A 15,823-nucleotide genomic window follows, 5' to 3' on the forward strand; every position below is an offset into this window, starting at 1 on the left:
AGAACAACAAATGAAAAGCATACAGCAATAGTAGAATTTTGGTCAGAGACCAGGGCAAAACCCCACAAGGGGGAAAACCCAAAAAATCAAATTTTCTTCATATTTAGATATTCATCAGATGTTCAGTTGAGATACGATGTACAAATATACTAAGACACAAGTCCTTCATCATCAATCATATTAGGCCTTCTAAGACCAACCCTGGATCATACAGGATCCTCATAAGATGGAAACAAACTACTCTATCAAGGAGCTAATCATAAGATCTCTGCTAGGGCTTCTTCCATATCATTGTAAGTGGTATATATCTTTGTCTCGAGTGTCATATATGATTCTGCCAGGGGTACTATCATACGTACAATAATCACTGCCCATACATCTTTGTCACAAGGACAATTGTTGTTGACCAAATATTACTGACATAAGCTCACTGCGAAGAGAACAACTACCGCCACCATTCATCACTGTCATGCCATACATCACTGTCAAAAAGATCAATGTATACATTACTATTATCACTGTCATCAAGAGTAATGTAGACATTATTATTATCGTTGTCATCAAGAGTACTGTAAATATTATTGTTATCACTGTCATCAAGAGTATTGTAGATATTATTGTTATCATTGTCCTCAAGAATACTTCCATACAAGAACACTTCCATACATTTCAATCATAGGGATGCTACAAAATAACTTTGCCAGAAAAGATACTATCATACAATACTTGTCTTACATCACAGTCATGAGAACATTGTTATAAGGTCATTGACATACATTATTGTCTTTCACAGGGAACACTGCCATACAGGAACAAGTATCTCTGCCCACTGTCACAAGATTACTGTCAAATATATTGGCCATACATTACTTCCAAACACAAACAATTAGGGCACGTAAACACTGCTCAGGAAAGCTGCAAAAGGTCTTCTAACAAACCTCATAGAGACCACAAAGCAATACCCTAGATGTTGAAGGTTAGGGCCAATAGGACCACACCAAGTTATGCCAAAGAGACTACAAATAATGTCTGCTAGAATAGTCTTTTTTTTTACAGAGAAAGGTCGCACATGATTAGGCCAAATGCATAGAGAAAAGGGTCGCAATTGATATATAAAAGAAGCAGAAGAAGGAAACATTAGGCCTCATATAAATCACAAAAGGAGGCTGCATATACCACAAAGAATTAGGCCGCATATACGCATAAAGAAAAGACCGCATCTAATCATAGAGGTAGGTCACAGATCATACAAAGAGAGCCACATATATACACAAAGATAGGCCGGAAACCATACATATTGTAGAGATTAGGTCACAAATAAATCATAGTGAAAGGTTGCATTAGGTTTGGGATGTATGTCACATTTGATCCATACAAAACGCCGCAGAGATATGCCTTCATTAGGCCGCAAATATCACCAAAGAGACCACTATGATAGGCCACATATGTTCTGAGATAGGCCACAAATGATCCAATGAAATAGGCTGCAAAGATATGCCTTAGGAGGCCACAGAAATATGCCTTAGGAGGCCAAAATCCACCACAGAAGAAATCTAATTCATGCCAAATGATGGCGACAAGGTGCCAATTTATAGTTGTTTCCACATACGAAGGGAAACGTCCTTTAGTGCAGGCCAACTTGAAAATTTATGAGGTTGACTTGTGAATTTGGAGGGAAAAAAACATAAATTCAAATTTGCTTGTAAGTGCCTTGACGATTTCTTGCCCAAATAATTTCATCACATCAAATAATAATGGGAGGAGTGCCAAATATAATAATAACAATATTTCTTTATCCAAATTAAATTCTCTTTTTGGGGCAAGATGAATTTTCCTTGGGGTAATTGAGTTTATTAGGGAAATCCATCCCATAGCTTCCCCAAATTTCAACACTCCCTCTCAGTTAGGGACGAATTTATAGCTGCACTATGTGTCTTATCTCGGATGTATATGTCTCGTCATAAGAGAAGCTCATCTTATCTCGTAGAAGAAGAATAATCCACAACCAACAGTAGGGGAGATCAATTTACCAGAACCAAGTCCATGGCAATCACAAATGTCCTTGGTAAAGATCACACACACCCTATTGGTCTCTAGGTTGAACTCCATGTTAATTTGGCAGCTCAGTGACAAATTCCAATCATGGAACTAGATTCCTCTCTTTCCGAGAGGACCAATTGTGACCTTTGAAGCACAATTGGAGCAAACATTGTCTTTGTTGGTAGAGCAAACATGGTGCACAACTTTACTCAAAGCAATTTGTATATTACTCATAAAGCCAAATTACAAGCCACATAAATAGTGGTAGTGGTCACTGTTGAAGAATCTAGGGCACATGTAGTTAATGTGATTCTTCTTAGCATGATAACTATTTGTGAGGTATTTTAACTTTTTGCTTATTAGCACAATCTTATCTTGATATCATTAGTGTGTGTATTTCTTACTTCATCAAACAGTTACCAAAATACAAGAGACAAGAACACCAGATGTTGGCTTTCTGCCAGGGCCAAAACCTCTCCCTCTTGGAGAGGAAAACCCGCACAAAATTCTTCTTATAGAGATTCTACTTGACGAATACCAAGACCATGACCCTTGACCTACTAGGCCACTCCAAGACCAAGACACCAATCCTCTTCTTACTGTTGACATCATCATCATCATTACTGCGTCATCTAGATCATCATCATAGTTGCATCATTGAGGCCATCACTACTGCACTCTTCATTGCTGCAACTATATGGAGGGCTTTACCATGATAATGAGATCATCGTTGTTGTACCATAGTTGCTCCTTTACTTATATCCTTGTTGCACCCTTACTGAAATCATCTTTATGTCAACGAGGTCTCTATAATGTATGAGAGTTGCACCGAGATATTTATCATGACCTTATCTTCATGATTACCACCTCACTGAGATCATGATTGTGACTAGTATGTCGAGAATGCTTCACTGTGAGATCACTGAGCTTCTTCTTATTATCATTATGCCAAGACTGTTGAGACATGACCCTTCTCCATTGACACACTGAACCTCTGTCTTTATCCGAGATTCCTGTACCCTGAACTAGGCCGAGATTGCAGGGAAATATGCGACGAGATTTTTGTAGTTGTCACCGAGATTTCAGAGGTATTCTGGGGTTCTGTTGTTAGGATATTCCGACACATAGGAAATAGTTAAGTATAACTTGGTCTAGTGTAGAGTTAGGTAAAGTTTGTTTCTTTACTATGTAGTTCTGTAACTTACAATCTGACGGTCACAATATGTAGTGATCCGACGGTTCATTCTCTCCTTGGTATTACCGACACTTGATCCGTAGCTTAACACCCGATTGGTCCATGATCTCTATTTAAAGAGCATGGAGGGTCATTTGTAGGGTAACCGTTCATGAGAGAAGCTTATGTAAATTTTCATTCTTTTATTAATAAATTGTCTGAAGTGGTCGCGTTGGCTCAAGCCATCGACTGTTTCCCTCTTTGAGGGTTTTAACCATGTCAACAATACTGGTGTATTGATCTATGATCTGTTTGTGAGTGGTGTCCTTTGGTGTTCTGTCTGAGGAACTTACCCTGTAAATTCCTAGTATCAGAGCTATTTGAGGGCCGCATCCGGTGGTGATCCAAATCTGAAGCCGGTAGAACTGCATCTGACTGTCGTTTCCTAGATCTACTGTTACTGACTGCTTTCGGGCCGAGAAGACTGCTCTATTGTGTTAGGAGCATCTGTTCCAGTGAGGAACCCCTTTCGTTTGACACGAAAAGGTTTCCAGTAGCCCTAATTATGTCATTTTTAAGATCTGGAGGTATACATTGTTTATTTGCAGTTTTTAGTTATTTTCTCTCTGTTTATTTCGGTTTATTTAGCTCTTTGTTTTTTTTATTAGCGGATCTATACCTTTCATTTCTGCGTATGCTCTTTGCCCAGTGACTCTGTGCGATCTGGGCAAATCAGAAACAGAAAGGAAGAATTTTTCTCATGCGTATGCTCTTTTCTGCTGCGCCTTAGTGTGATCTCAGAAAATCAGAAACATTGAGGAAAATATTTAGTTTCCGGGTAAAGCTAACTTCGAGCCGTAAGGTTTTTTTTTTTTGTATGTCCGTGTTGGATTTTGTGTTTTTTGCTTTCTAGGCAAAGAAGAGCTTTCTCAAGTAAGCACGCACCCCAAAGCTTCAGTGACTAAAAAAAAAACCTCCTTCCTCTTTTCCAAAAATTACTAACTTTTAATCTAGCTCACTTGGTCCAAAACTACTTTATGAGAATAGAGGTCTTGAGTTCAAGTCTTTTTTTTTGTTGAGATAATTAGATTAAGTTTGGAAAGGGGGCGGATTTTTTTTAAATATAACATTATCATTCATTTCCGCACATTCCCGCACTTTGTCGACATCTTCAACTCTTTTCTTCAAAAAGCCATAACTTCTTCGTCCAGAAGCCGTTTCTAGAGCCGTTTTTTTTTAATCAGCCTAATTTTTCGAGATCTTTCCATTGGAACACTTAGTTTCAGCATCTATAACTTCAGTTTATGTTAAAATGGAAAGTCCATGCCAAGTTATTCTTGACAGCACCAACCACTTCCAATGGTGGTCCTACATTGTGGATTTACTTAGAAGTAAAGGTCTTTACAGAATAGCCTCAGGCCAAAAAACCAAACTGAAAGATGAAGATAAGGCAGCCAAATGGAAAAATAGGCAAGATCAAGCACGTGGGTTGATAGGGATGTCTATTTCTCCAGACCTTAGATTCCATATCGCATAACTTGATACTCCTAATGAAGCAATGAAACAGATCACTAAAGTTTTTGGAATTAAAAATGAACTTAGAGCCCATCAACTCGAAAATGAGTTGCTTACATTGGACCCAAATAATTTTTCTTCCATTGAAGATTTTTTGTCCAAGTTCAAGACCCTTAGACTTCTCTTGGAAGGTGTTAAGGTTAAGAAAGAAGATGGTAACCTTATCTATTCCGTTCTTACTAAGTTGGGACCAGCCTACTCTGTGTTTGTTTCCACCTTCCATTCTACAAGAGAAGCCTTCATTTCTCAAGGACAAGACTACAAGTCCCCTTCCTTTGATGTCTTTTGTGATTCTTTAATAAGAGAACAAGAAAAACTCTTACATCTTGGTCTTCTTAATCTTGGAAACTCTTCTAAGAAAGCCTTAGCCGCTCAGCAGCAACCAAATTCAAAGAATCCTAAGAAGCCGTATCCTAAAAAGAATGGTCCTAAACCAAACAAAGGTCTTAAGCCATTTCAGTCTCAAAATGAAAAATCATTTCAACAAAATGATAAGGCAAATAAAAACAAAGGGAAGAAGAGTGATACAGTGATGCGAAACTCGAGATAAAATCGCGATTTTATCGTTTTATCGCGGTTTTTCCAAAACGATGATAAAATCGGCCGATTTGTAGGCGGGTTTTTTTTTTGGCACCAGTTTTTAAAATTATCGCGATAACTACGATATTATCGCAATTCGATGTGTTTTAATCGTGGGGCTGGCAGACAACGGGTTATAAACACCCAAAAAACGATTTTGTTTTTATTCATTTGATCAGACAGCGGCAGCGGTGGATTGGGAGTCCCCTTGGAGAAAAATCTTGGTCGATTAGGCGCTGATTGGAGGAGAAAATGACTCAAAACCCCCGATGGATTGAGAGCTGAGGAGAAGAGGATCAATTTTCTCCGGCAACCGGTATGGGCACCAAATTTATGTGTTTTGTTTTGGTTTTTTTTGTTTTTGGTTGGGTTTGGATAACCCATTGGTTTATCAAATATTTTTGAGTTGATTTGATGGTGTTTTTGTTTGTTAAATTGTCAAAAATTCAATGTGTTTTGTCATGTTACTCATGTATGTAATTTTTTTTAATTTTTGTAACTTGCAATCCTTATTTTGCCATAGGTTCACCATTCAACTTCAAAGTTCAAACTTCATCTTACAAATTTAAAACTCAAGAGTCAAGAGTTCAACCAAGTTACAAACATGCCAAGGAAATTGGACCCTCTGTGGGAATTTGGTGAACCTGATGGAGGGTTTGATAGAATAAACTTGTCTTGCAAGTTGTGTGGGCAGCATATGTCAGGGGGGGTTTATAGATTGAAGTATCACCTTGCACAAATCCCTGGATTTGATGTAGGGCCTTGCAGAAATACAAATCCGGAAATCATCCGAAAAGCCATGAGATCATTGGAAAATTTAGAGCACAATAGAGAGGCCAAAGCAGAAATGAAGAAGCAACTAGCAAAGACTGTGTTAGGCTCAGGTGAACAAGGAAGTGGCACTGGTTCTACTTCAGCATCAATATCTACAACCAACCCGGTAGCTGCCTCATCATTTTTTGTTCCTAGAACCACGCCTGGTTCACAACCATCTATCACTTCAATGCTTAAAAAAACTGAGAAAGAACAAGCTGACAAGTTGTTGGCCAAATTTTTCCTTTGGAGTGATATTCCTTTCAACGTTGCAAGGAATAATCCATTTTTCCAGCCTGTTGTTAATGTTATTGCAACTGTTGGCCCAGAGTACAAAATCCCTTCTTATGAGGCCGGATTCTTCAAAATGAAAAGGTTGACTGCACCAAAAGATTGGAGGAGTTTAGGGCATCATGGGCACAAACAGGATGCACTGTGATGTCAGATGGTTGGACCGACCAAAAGGGGAGAACCCTTATAAACTTCTTGGTTAGTTGTCCCAAGGGGACAATGTTTATGAAATCTATTGATGCATCTTCACATATCAAAGATGCAAAAACTTTATGTGATTTGCTGGATGTGTTTATTTTGGAGGTGGGTGGAGAATATGTTGTCCAAGTCATAACGGACAATGCTACAAATTGTGTTGCTGTTGGCAGGATGCTTATGGAGAAGCATCCTACTTTATTTTGGACACCTTGTGCTGCACATTGTATTGATTTGATGTTGGAGGACATAGGGAAAATTTCCTTTGTCAAAGATATTGTTGAGTCATCAAAAAGAATTACAAAATTTATATATAATCATACATTTGTGCTTAGCTTGATGAGAAAATTCGCCAACAACAAAGAGTTGGTGCGCCCTGCCATTATACGGTTCGCCACCAGTTTCATATATCTTCAATCCCTCTTGAATTATATGTGGGATGTGAAGAGAATGTTTCTTTCAGAGGAGTGGTGTGCTTTGAAAATAAGCCACAAACCAGAGGAAGAGGCCATATGCAGATTAGTTAAATACCAGGAAAACTTCTGGGCGGGAGTGCAGGAGGTGTGCACCGTTACTGGACCTTTGGTAAAGGTTCTTCGATTAGTTGATGGTGAGAAGCCCGCAATGGCCTATTTGTATGAGGCCATGGATAGGGCCAAAGAATCCATTCGAGCCTACTATGATGATAAGGGAGATGAGGGGTTTCAAAGACAACTCTTTCTATGGGAAGTGATTGATGAACGATGGAACAACACACTCCATCGTCCCATTCATGCTGCAGGGATCTACCTGAACCCGGCATTTTCTTAAGCATGTGGATTCGTATTTGATGCTGAGATCATGGATGGATTCTTAACCTGTGTTCAGAGGATGGTGTGATCCCCAGCAGAACGTACAAAAATCTCCAAAGAAATTGAGACATACATGATGGCAGGTGGCACATTTGGCTTTGACATGGCTGTGACTGATAGGATGACTAAAATGCCAGGTATTTTTTAGTTTGTTTCAAATTTCATTGTCTCTTCAAGTTCATAAATTCATACTTTGCTTCAACTTTCAAATTTCATTTTTTTTCTTATGTTTATTTAAAATTTTATTTGTAATTTTGTTGTAAATGCATGGTGGAGAATGTATGGTGCCAGGGTACCCCTTCTGCAAAAGCTTGCCATTCGAATCCTCAGCCAAACATGGAGCTCCTCAGGATGTGAGCGCAACTGGAGTGTATTTGAAAAAATACACAACAAGAAGCTCAACAAGTTAAACTTAAAACTTAAAATATTGCAAATTTCCAAATAATTTTTTTAATTCATTAAACAATATCTTTTTTATAATTATTATTTCATGATCTTTGTATAGGTTGGAGTCCCAGCGACTTAATGATATGGTCTATGTCTACTTGAAAGGATACCTGATATGGAGGCCATCTCATTGGATGGGATTGACATCACTGCTGCATGGAGGGTTGAGGCCGAGAGGCCTCTCATGGACTCTATCGATGATTGGTTAGAGCAGAAGGTAGTGGAGGGGGAGGAGGAGGAGGAGGGGCAGGAGGAGGCGGAACAACAGGAGGAGAAGGAGACACCACCTACCCGGGCTACCCCTGCCACCGGCAGAGGACGTGGTCTACCTCCTATAGCTCCTAGTTCTTCAGCTTCTAGAGCACAAAGAGTCCACTGCCAACTCCACCGGCATCTACATCTAGAGGGAAAGGGAAAGCTATTGCATTTACTCACAAGAGGGGCAGAGGAAATCAGTAGTATTAAACTTTAGTTATTTGGTTCATTTCATTGTATATGACATTATGACTCATGATATGAAATACATTATTATATTTTCTATTGATATTTTGAGGCTGAGTTGGGACTCAAGAGTCAGGACTTACTATTCAGGACATGATTCACTGTTATGTGTGATGTAGCACTAGAAATGATATTACACATCTTATATATTAGTTCTTTTATCATATTTATGTGTCAATGTATTTATTTTATGTTGTAGATGCTTTAGATATTAAAAAAATTGAAAAAAAAATGAATATTTTTGTATTTTACGATTTTTTCCCCATTTTTTCCCCATTTTTACCAATTTTTTCCCGATTTTTTCCCCTCGCCGATAATATCTCGATAACGATAACTGCAACATTGGACTGATAGACATTGCCACTTTTGTAATCGAAATGGCCACTTAGAATCCAAATGCTTTAAAAAGATGGAAGCCTTGGAAGCAGCAATGAAGAAGCATAACATCCATTTGGAGCACTCAACAACTTCAACTTCATCTTCAGGAATAGCACTTTCTGCATGTGGTTGTCAAGCATCTCGGTCTAGATATGCACTAAATGTATCTTCTTCTTCTCATTCTCATGAGTGGCTCATTGATTCTGGAGCTTCTTATCACATGGCCAAAAACAAAGCCATGTTTTCTTCTTTAAATGATTGTAACGCCAAAAATATATATGTTGGTGATGATAGATCTCTTAGTGTTGTAGGGACTGGAACTGTTCATATAGACAATGGTCAATTTAATGATGTATTATGTGTTCCAACCTTATCCTGCAACCTTCTATCTGTATATCAGATAACTCATTCAGGTGAAGGTAAAATCGTTGAATTTTCACCTCACGATGTTGTAATTAAGGACCTAAGAGATCCTAGACAGATGTTAGCTACTGGCATTGTTGATGATTCTACAAAGTTGTATAAGTTTAACAACTTTGGGTCATCAAATCTTCCCTCGGTATTTGTTGCTCATAATGATGAAGTGAGCAAACTTTGGCATGAGCGATTTGGTCACTTAAACTATCGCTCCCTTCAGAATCTATTGAAAGAAAATATGGTGACAGGTCTTCCAATGGTATCTTGTAGGGATGGTGTTTGTTCTGGATGTGTACTCGGAAAATATCATCGGGACAGTTTTGAATAACGTGCCTCTTGGCACGCCCCGGCCCCTTTACAGCTTGTGCATAGTGATTTATGTGGTCCACTTCCAGTGGTTTCATTCTCTGGCTACAAGTATTTCTGAACTTTCATTGATGATTTCTCCAGACGCACTTCGGTATACTTCTTAAAACTCAAGAGTGAAGTATTTAACATGTTCTTGGACTTTAAGGCCTTTGTTGAAAAACAATCTGGACATCAAATTCTTAAGCTAAGATCTGATAATGGCAGAGAATATGTTAACAACAAATTCATCAACTTTTGCACTGAGAATGGAATTCAAATGCAACATACTGTTCCATATACTCCACAACAAAATGGTGTAGCTCAAAGGAAGAATCGCACCTTAAAGGAAATGGCTAATTGTATGCTTCAATCTAAAGGACTTAGTCTTAATTTTTGGGCAGAAGCAATTAACTGTGCAAATTACATAATAAATCGCACTCCTACTAAGGTTTTAAAGAATATCACTCTAGAAGAAGCATGGAGCTTAATTAAACCAGATGTAAGTCACTTTCGTATTTTTGGAAGTGAAGCATGGGCCCATATTCCAGATGAGAAACATAAAGCTTTAGAACCTAAGAGTGAAAAATGTATTTTTGTTGGATATTCTGAAGATGTCAAAGGATACAGACTTATTCCATTTAAGTCCAAAAATATTATCATTAGAAGAGATGTAAAGTTTGCTGAAAATATATCGGCCTACGAGCCTAGTTCGGCGGATGTGCCACCTCTCTCTATCCCTTCTACTTCTGAAAATATTTCTTCTTCAGATGATGACAGCGAGGATGACAATCCTCCCCCACCTTCTCAGGATCCTCCTTCAGCTCCTCAGCTTCCAAAATGGGTCTGTGCTACTCGGGATGTAGCAGGTGCTCCTATCGGTGATCCTACAGATCAGTGACATACACGTTCTCAGTTCGATAGAGCCTCTTCTTTACTAGCTCAAGCTTCAACTAATTATGATCCTGACACCTTTGCAGAAGCTTCAGGCCATCCAGATTGGGACACAGCTATGAATGAAGAATATCATTCATTATTGGCAAATGATACATGGGATCTTGTTCCTCTACCAAAGGGACGAAAACTTGTTAGATGCAAATGGGTTTACAGAACCAAGTATGGACCAGATGGAAAAGTTGATAAACATAAAGCTCGTCTTGTTGCTAAGGGTTTTCCACAAGTAGAAGGCATTGACTATACTGAAACCTTCTCCCCTGTTGCCAAAATGAACTCTATCCGCCTTGTTCTTTCCCTTGCTACGTCTTTCAAATGGGAAGTTCATCAGATGGATGTTAAATCTGCCTTCTTGCATGGGGACTTGCATGAAGAAATCTATATGGAACAACCTACTGGCTTTATACAAACAGACTCCAGTCTTGTATGTCGGCTTAAGAAATCCCTTTATGGTCTCAAGCAAGCCCCTCGGGCTTGCTATGCCAAAATGGATAGCTTTCTTTTAGAAACTGGATTTTCTAGGTGTCATTCTGACAATACTGTCTACACCAAGAAAGTGGGCAAATCTCTTATCATTCTTGTTCTTTATGTTGATGATCTTATCCTTACTGGTAGTGATCCCAACCTTATAAACCATGTGAAGTCCAGCCTTAAAAAGAAGTTTGAAATGACAGACTTAGGACGCTTGCATTATTTTCTTGGTCTTCAAGTCTTGCAATCCAAGGAAGGTATTTCCCTTTCCCAGTCCAAGTATGTTTGTGATCATCTACGCCATTTTCACATGGAAGACTGTAAGCCAGCCCCTTCTCCCTTTCAGTCTGGAGCCAAACTTTCAGTCACTTGTACTTCCCCTGAAGTTGATGCTACCTTATACTGTCAACTTGTAGGAAAACTTTTGTATCTGACCCATACTCGTCCTGATCTTTCCTTTGTTGTTGGCCTTATTGCTCGGTTTATGCAAAACCCACATGAAAGTCATTGGAAAGCAGCTAAAATAATACTTCGTTATGTTCGAGGTACAGTTCAGTTTGGGATTCATTACAGTGCAGAAGCATCTCCTCTATTGGTTGGTTTCACTGATTCCGATTGGGCTAGTGACCTTGATGATCGGAAGTCTACTGCAGGTTATGTGTTCACTCTTGGTTCAGGACCTATTACATGGGCTAGCAAGAAACAAAGTGCCATTTCCCTTTCTTCAGCAGAAGCAGAGTATCGTGGTGCCGTAGAAGCTAGTAAGGAAGCCCTGTTGCTTCGTCAGATCCTGTTAGAGTTTGGCTTTCAGTAGCAGCATCCGACTACACTTTGGTGTGATAATCAAAGTGCCATTCAACTATGCAAAGATCCAGTCCAACATCAGCGCAGCAAACACATTGAACTGCACATGCACTTCATCAGAAAGCTCATTCATGACCATGTTCTTGAAGTGCAATATTGTTCAACAGATGATCAAGTTGCAGACATCTTTACAAAGGCTCTCACAGAGGCGAAGTTTACTAAACTTCGATTTATGGTTGGAGTTCAAGAAGTTGTCACTAAGGGGGGATAGGCTCTAGTGCCTCCTTCCTTCTCCTATTGTGTCATATTTGTACATCCTTCAATCCTATCCCAAGTTGTTCTTAAGGGGGGATGTTAGGATATTCCGACACATAAGAAATAGTTAAGTATAACTTGGTCTAATGTAGAGTTAGGTAAAGTATGTTTCTTTACTATGTACTTTTGTAACTTACAATCCGACGGTCACGATATGCAGTGATCCGACGGTTCATTCTCTCCTCGGTATTACCGACACTTGATCCGTGGCTTAACACCCGATTGGTCCATGATCTCTATTTAAAGAGCATGGAGGGACATTTGTAGGGTAATCATTCATGAGAGAAGCTTATGTAAATTTTCATTCTTTTATTAATAAATTGCCTGAAGTGGCCGCGTTGGCTCAGGCCATGGACTGTTTCCCTCTTTGAGGGTTTTAACCACGTCAACAATACTAGTGTATTGATCTGTGATCTGTTTGTGAGCAGTGTCCTTTGGTGTTCTGTCTGAGGAACTTACCCTGCAAATTCCTACATCTGTCATCATCCCAAGTTGCAGACACTTATCCGAATTATCAGAGATATTCGAAGTTGTAGAGGCTTATGCGAAGTTCTGTGTTTTCTGTGGTGACCCCAGCGGGGTATTTATAGTGGTCACGTCTCCATAAATGAGCCAACATATAGTGTGAAACTGTTAAAATTGGCAACTAGGGCCAAACTCCATGTCGGTCATCTTATTAATGGAAGCTGATATTTTTCTTGGATCCCTCTCATCGAGAGGTGTAGGATTGATCTAAAGATCATCCGATTCCAATAAGTATTCATGGAGATATGAATTTACTTGTGTTATGGGACAATTCGTCAAGATCGGCCAGCAACCAAATAAACCCCACTTGTGCTCAACGTTTTAGTATAAATAGAGGTGGCCTTCAAATCATTTCAACACACTTGGGATCTCTTCCTCTCTACTTGTCTTTGGGTTTTAGTAGGAGGAGAGATCCTAAGGGATAACGCTGCCCTAATCCAGAGGGCAGAAGCCAAAACTGCTGGAACTGCCGGGAAAAGCCGGAACTGCCGGAACTGCCGGGGAAAAACTAGAACTGTCGGAACTGCCTGAATTGCCGGGAATAGCCGGAACTGCCGGGAAAAGCCGAAACTGTCGGGAATAGCCGGAACTGACGGAACTGCCAGGAATAGCCGAAATTGTCGGAATTGTCAAAACTGCCAAGAATAGTCGGAATTGTCGGGAACAGCCAGAACTGCTGGAACAGGCGGAAAAGTTGACGCAGAGGGCAGAAGCCGGAACTACCGGTAACAGCCGGAACTGTCGGGAACAGCCGGAATTGCTGGAACTGCCGGAATTGCCAGAACTGCCGGGAACATCCGGAACTGCCGGAACTGCCAGAACAGCCAGAGCATCTGTCTCTAAGGGAGAGCAGCATGCAAGGGACAGCTAACTAACATTGGGACAGTTGTATGGTACTTAGCAGCAAATACACCAAGCATGCAATGTTACAGCTAGCATGCAAGGGACAACTAGCATGCAACAGCGAGCATGCAAAGGACAACAAGCAAGCAAGATGCAGCCAGCACATAGGTCAGTATGGCAACATGGTGCAGCAATGGCACATAATGCAGTACAATGATGGTTACAGTCATGATTAATGAAGCATGATGAGATGCAACATAGTGATGATGGGTGCAGCATGGTGAGGTGCAGCATGATGACGAAATGCAGCACAACGATAGGTGAAGGAGTCACCTTGGAGAATCAGTTGACGCAGCATGTCTTCAATTGATCTCATGTATCATCTTCTTAGAGATGATCTATGCTCATATCTAGATAAGTCAAAGTGTTGACTTCTGTTGTAAAGGTACTATCTCTCTCTCTCTCTGTCGAAATATTGAAGAACATAGAAGAAGAATTGATCAAGGGTTTCCTCATATTGGGGTTTGTCCCTAGCTAACACCACATCTTGTGTCCTCTTGTCTTGGCTTGTATTCTGCGATTTATGTTTATGTTCTATCTGCAGCTTATTTTAATGCTGATGTGATTGCTAATCTGGAAAAGGTATTGAGCTAACTGTGAAAATTGAAATAAATTGCTCTAAGCATAGAACATACCTAAAATTAACAGAAACGTTGTGTCTGTTTATTGAGCCGACATGATATATATATATATATATATATATATATATATATATATTTTTGAGGCCGACATGACTGTAATCTTTATCGTTTTGCTCGTTGTCTTCTTCATGAGGATTGTGCTGGTCTTGGAGGGCTAATCTAGTCACTAGGTAGACTTATATACATTACAAATATGCTCAAGAAGAGCTCTTTGACTCTTTGACTTTCCTAGACCTATGAAATGAGGAAGAAACTCACTTATAATTCAAAAATAATATTCTTTTTCTTGACAAGTACAAAGATCACAATTACATTTGTAAATACCGAACCTAGTTACACTTTCTTCAACAGACACTAGATTCAACAGATTCCAAACAAAGAAAATATTGTTGAGAAAATCTCTCAACAAAACTCCAACAACCCAATCCTACCATCACAAAGCCAAATTACAAGCCACATAAATAGCAATAGTGGTCACTAGATTCAACAGATTCCAAACAAAAAGAATATTGTTGAGAAAATCTCTCAACAAAACTCCAACAACCCAATCTTACCATCCTACCTATATACTAATGTAAGCATTATTCCAAATTGCCACATGAATGTTATTGTAGAATGATACTCCATACAAATTTGTTGCCACATGAATAATCTCTGCGATTATTTTTTTATAACATAACTGACAGACCCCGACTCATACTGAATTGTGAGTTTGGTGAGGTAACCAGATTTCGTGATTACATTAAGCGAAAAAAATAGTATCTTAATTCAAGAATTTCAATGCCACATTAGCTCCGAATAGTTCCCTAATTTGATAGACAAAATAAGGCATTGTATTAAAAAGGGCTGGGAACCGGAGGCCATCGAAAAGCCTTCATGAAATGGAATACGAAAACAGGGAAGGTTGCAATTTGCAAATATTTTCCCCTTGTGGCGAAGATTAAAAAGGCTTCTCGCAATAGTTACCTTGAAGACGAACATGATGAATGATGCCAGAAGTATAATTGAGAAGGCCCTCGTATGGGTATATTTGGCTATACACAGAAGCAGCGCCAGTTTGAACAAACTTATATTTCCCACTCTCTGTCCCATAGCGGACCTCACTTCCAACACTTGAAGGGTCCAAAGGCTTAACTGTAGGCCCCATCTGAGCATCCCCTGCAGCACAAAGCCAATTTATTCACTTAAATCAAAAAATTATTATAATCTGCATCCATCTGTTGACTAATCTGATTGAAAAAAATTCTTCTGAAAAAAAATCTGATTGAAAATTAAGGTGATTATACCTGTAATCCATGACACCCACATAGAATCGTGGGTTGAAAGGGCAAGAGAAATTTGTTCTGGGAATATCGAGGGGACTCTCTTGGCGAGTTTGGGATTGTCCATTGGAAGGTCATCGCTGCCTTTACGAAGGGATGGATCAAAACGCACTGTTACTGGGTTCTGCGGGCCATCTGCCGTGCTTGGAATTGGAATTGATCCCCCTTTCTCCACTACAAGTAATGACAGCATTAATACCAGAAACGATATACACGGTGACACACGTGTACTTGCTCCCATTTCCCCCATTGCGACTGCATTCAAATTTCTGGTTCGCATAT

At 39.5% G+C, this 15,823-nt stretch overlaps 1 protein-coding gene across 1 annotated transcript in view; it reads right to left on the minus strand.

Annotated features, from left to right (window-relative positions):
- LOC149227056 (purple acid phosphatase 23-like) overlaps positions 1 to 15,820 on the minus strand; it is an 86,327-nt gene extending 70,507 nt beyond the window's left edge. Inside the window, exons 1-2 of the mRNA XM_089377681.1 lie at positions 15,506 to 15,820; positions 15,186 to 15,377 (exon numbers count right to left, since the gene is read on the minus strand). Coding sequence (XP_089233807.1) covers positions 15,186 to 15,377; positions 15,506 to 15,791 — 478 coding nt within the window. The 5' untranslated portion in view covers positions 15,792 to 15,820. The remainder of the gene's footprint in view (positions 1 to 15,185; positions 15,378 to 15,505) is intronic.
- Between the last annotated feature and the right edge of the window lie 3 nt (positions 15,821 to 15,823).

The sequence above is a fragment of the Pinus tabuliformis genome, chromosome J (genome assembly GCF_031772625.1).
Source record: "Pinus tabuliformis cultivar Carrire ecotype Pingquan chromosome J, CPIR1, whole genome shotgun sequence".
NCBI classification, from domain to species: Eukaryota; Viridiplantae; Streptophyta; class Pinopsida; order Pinales; family Pinaceae; genus Pinus; species Pinus tabuliformis.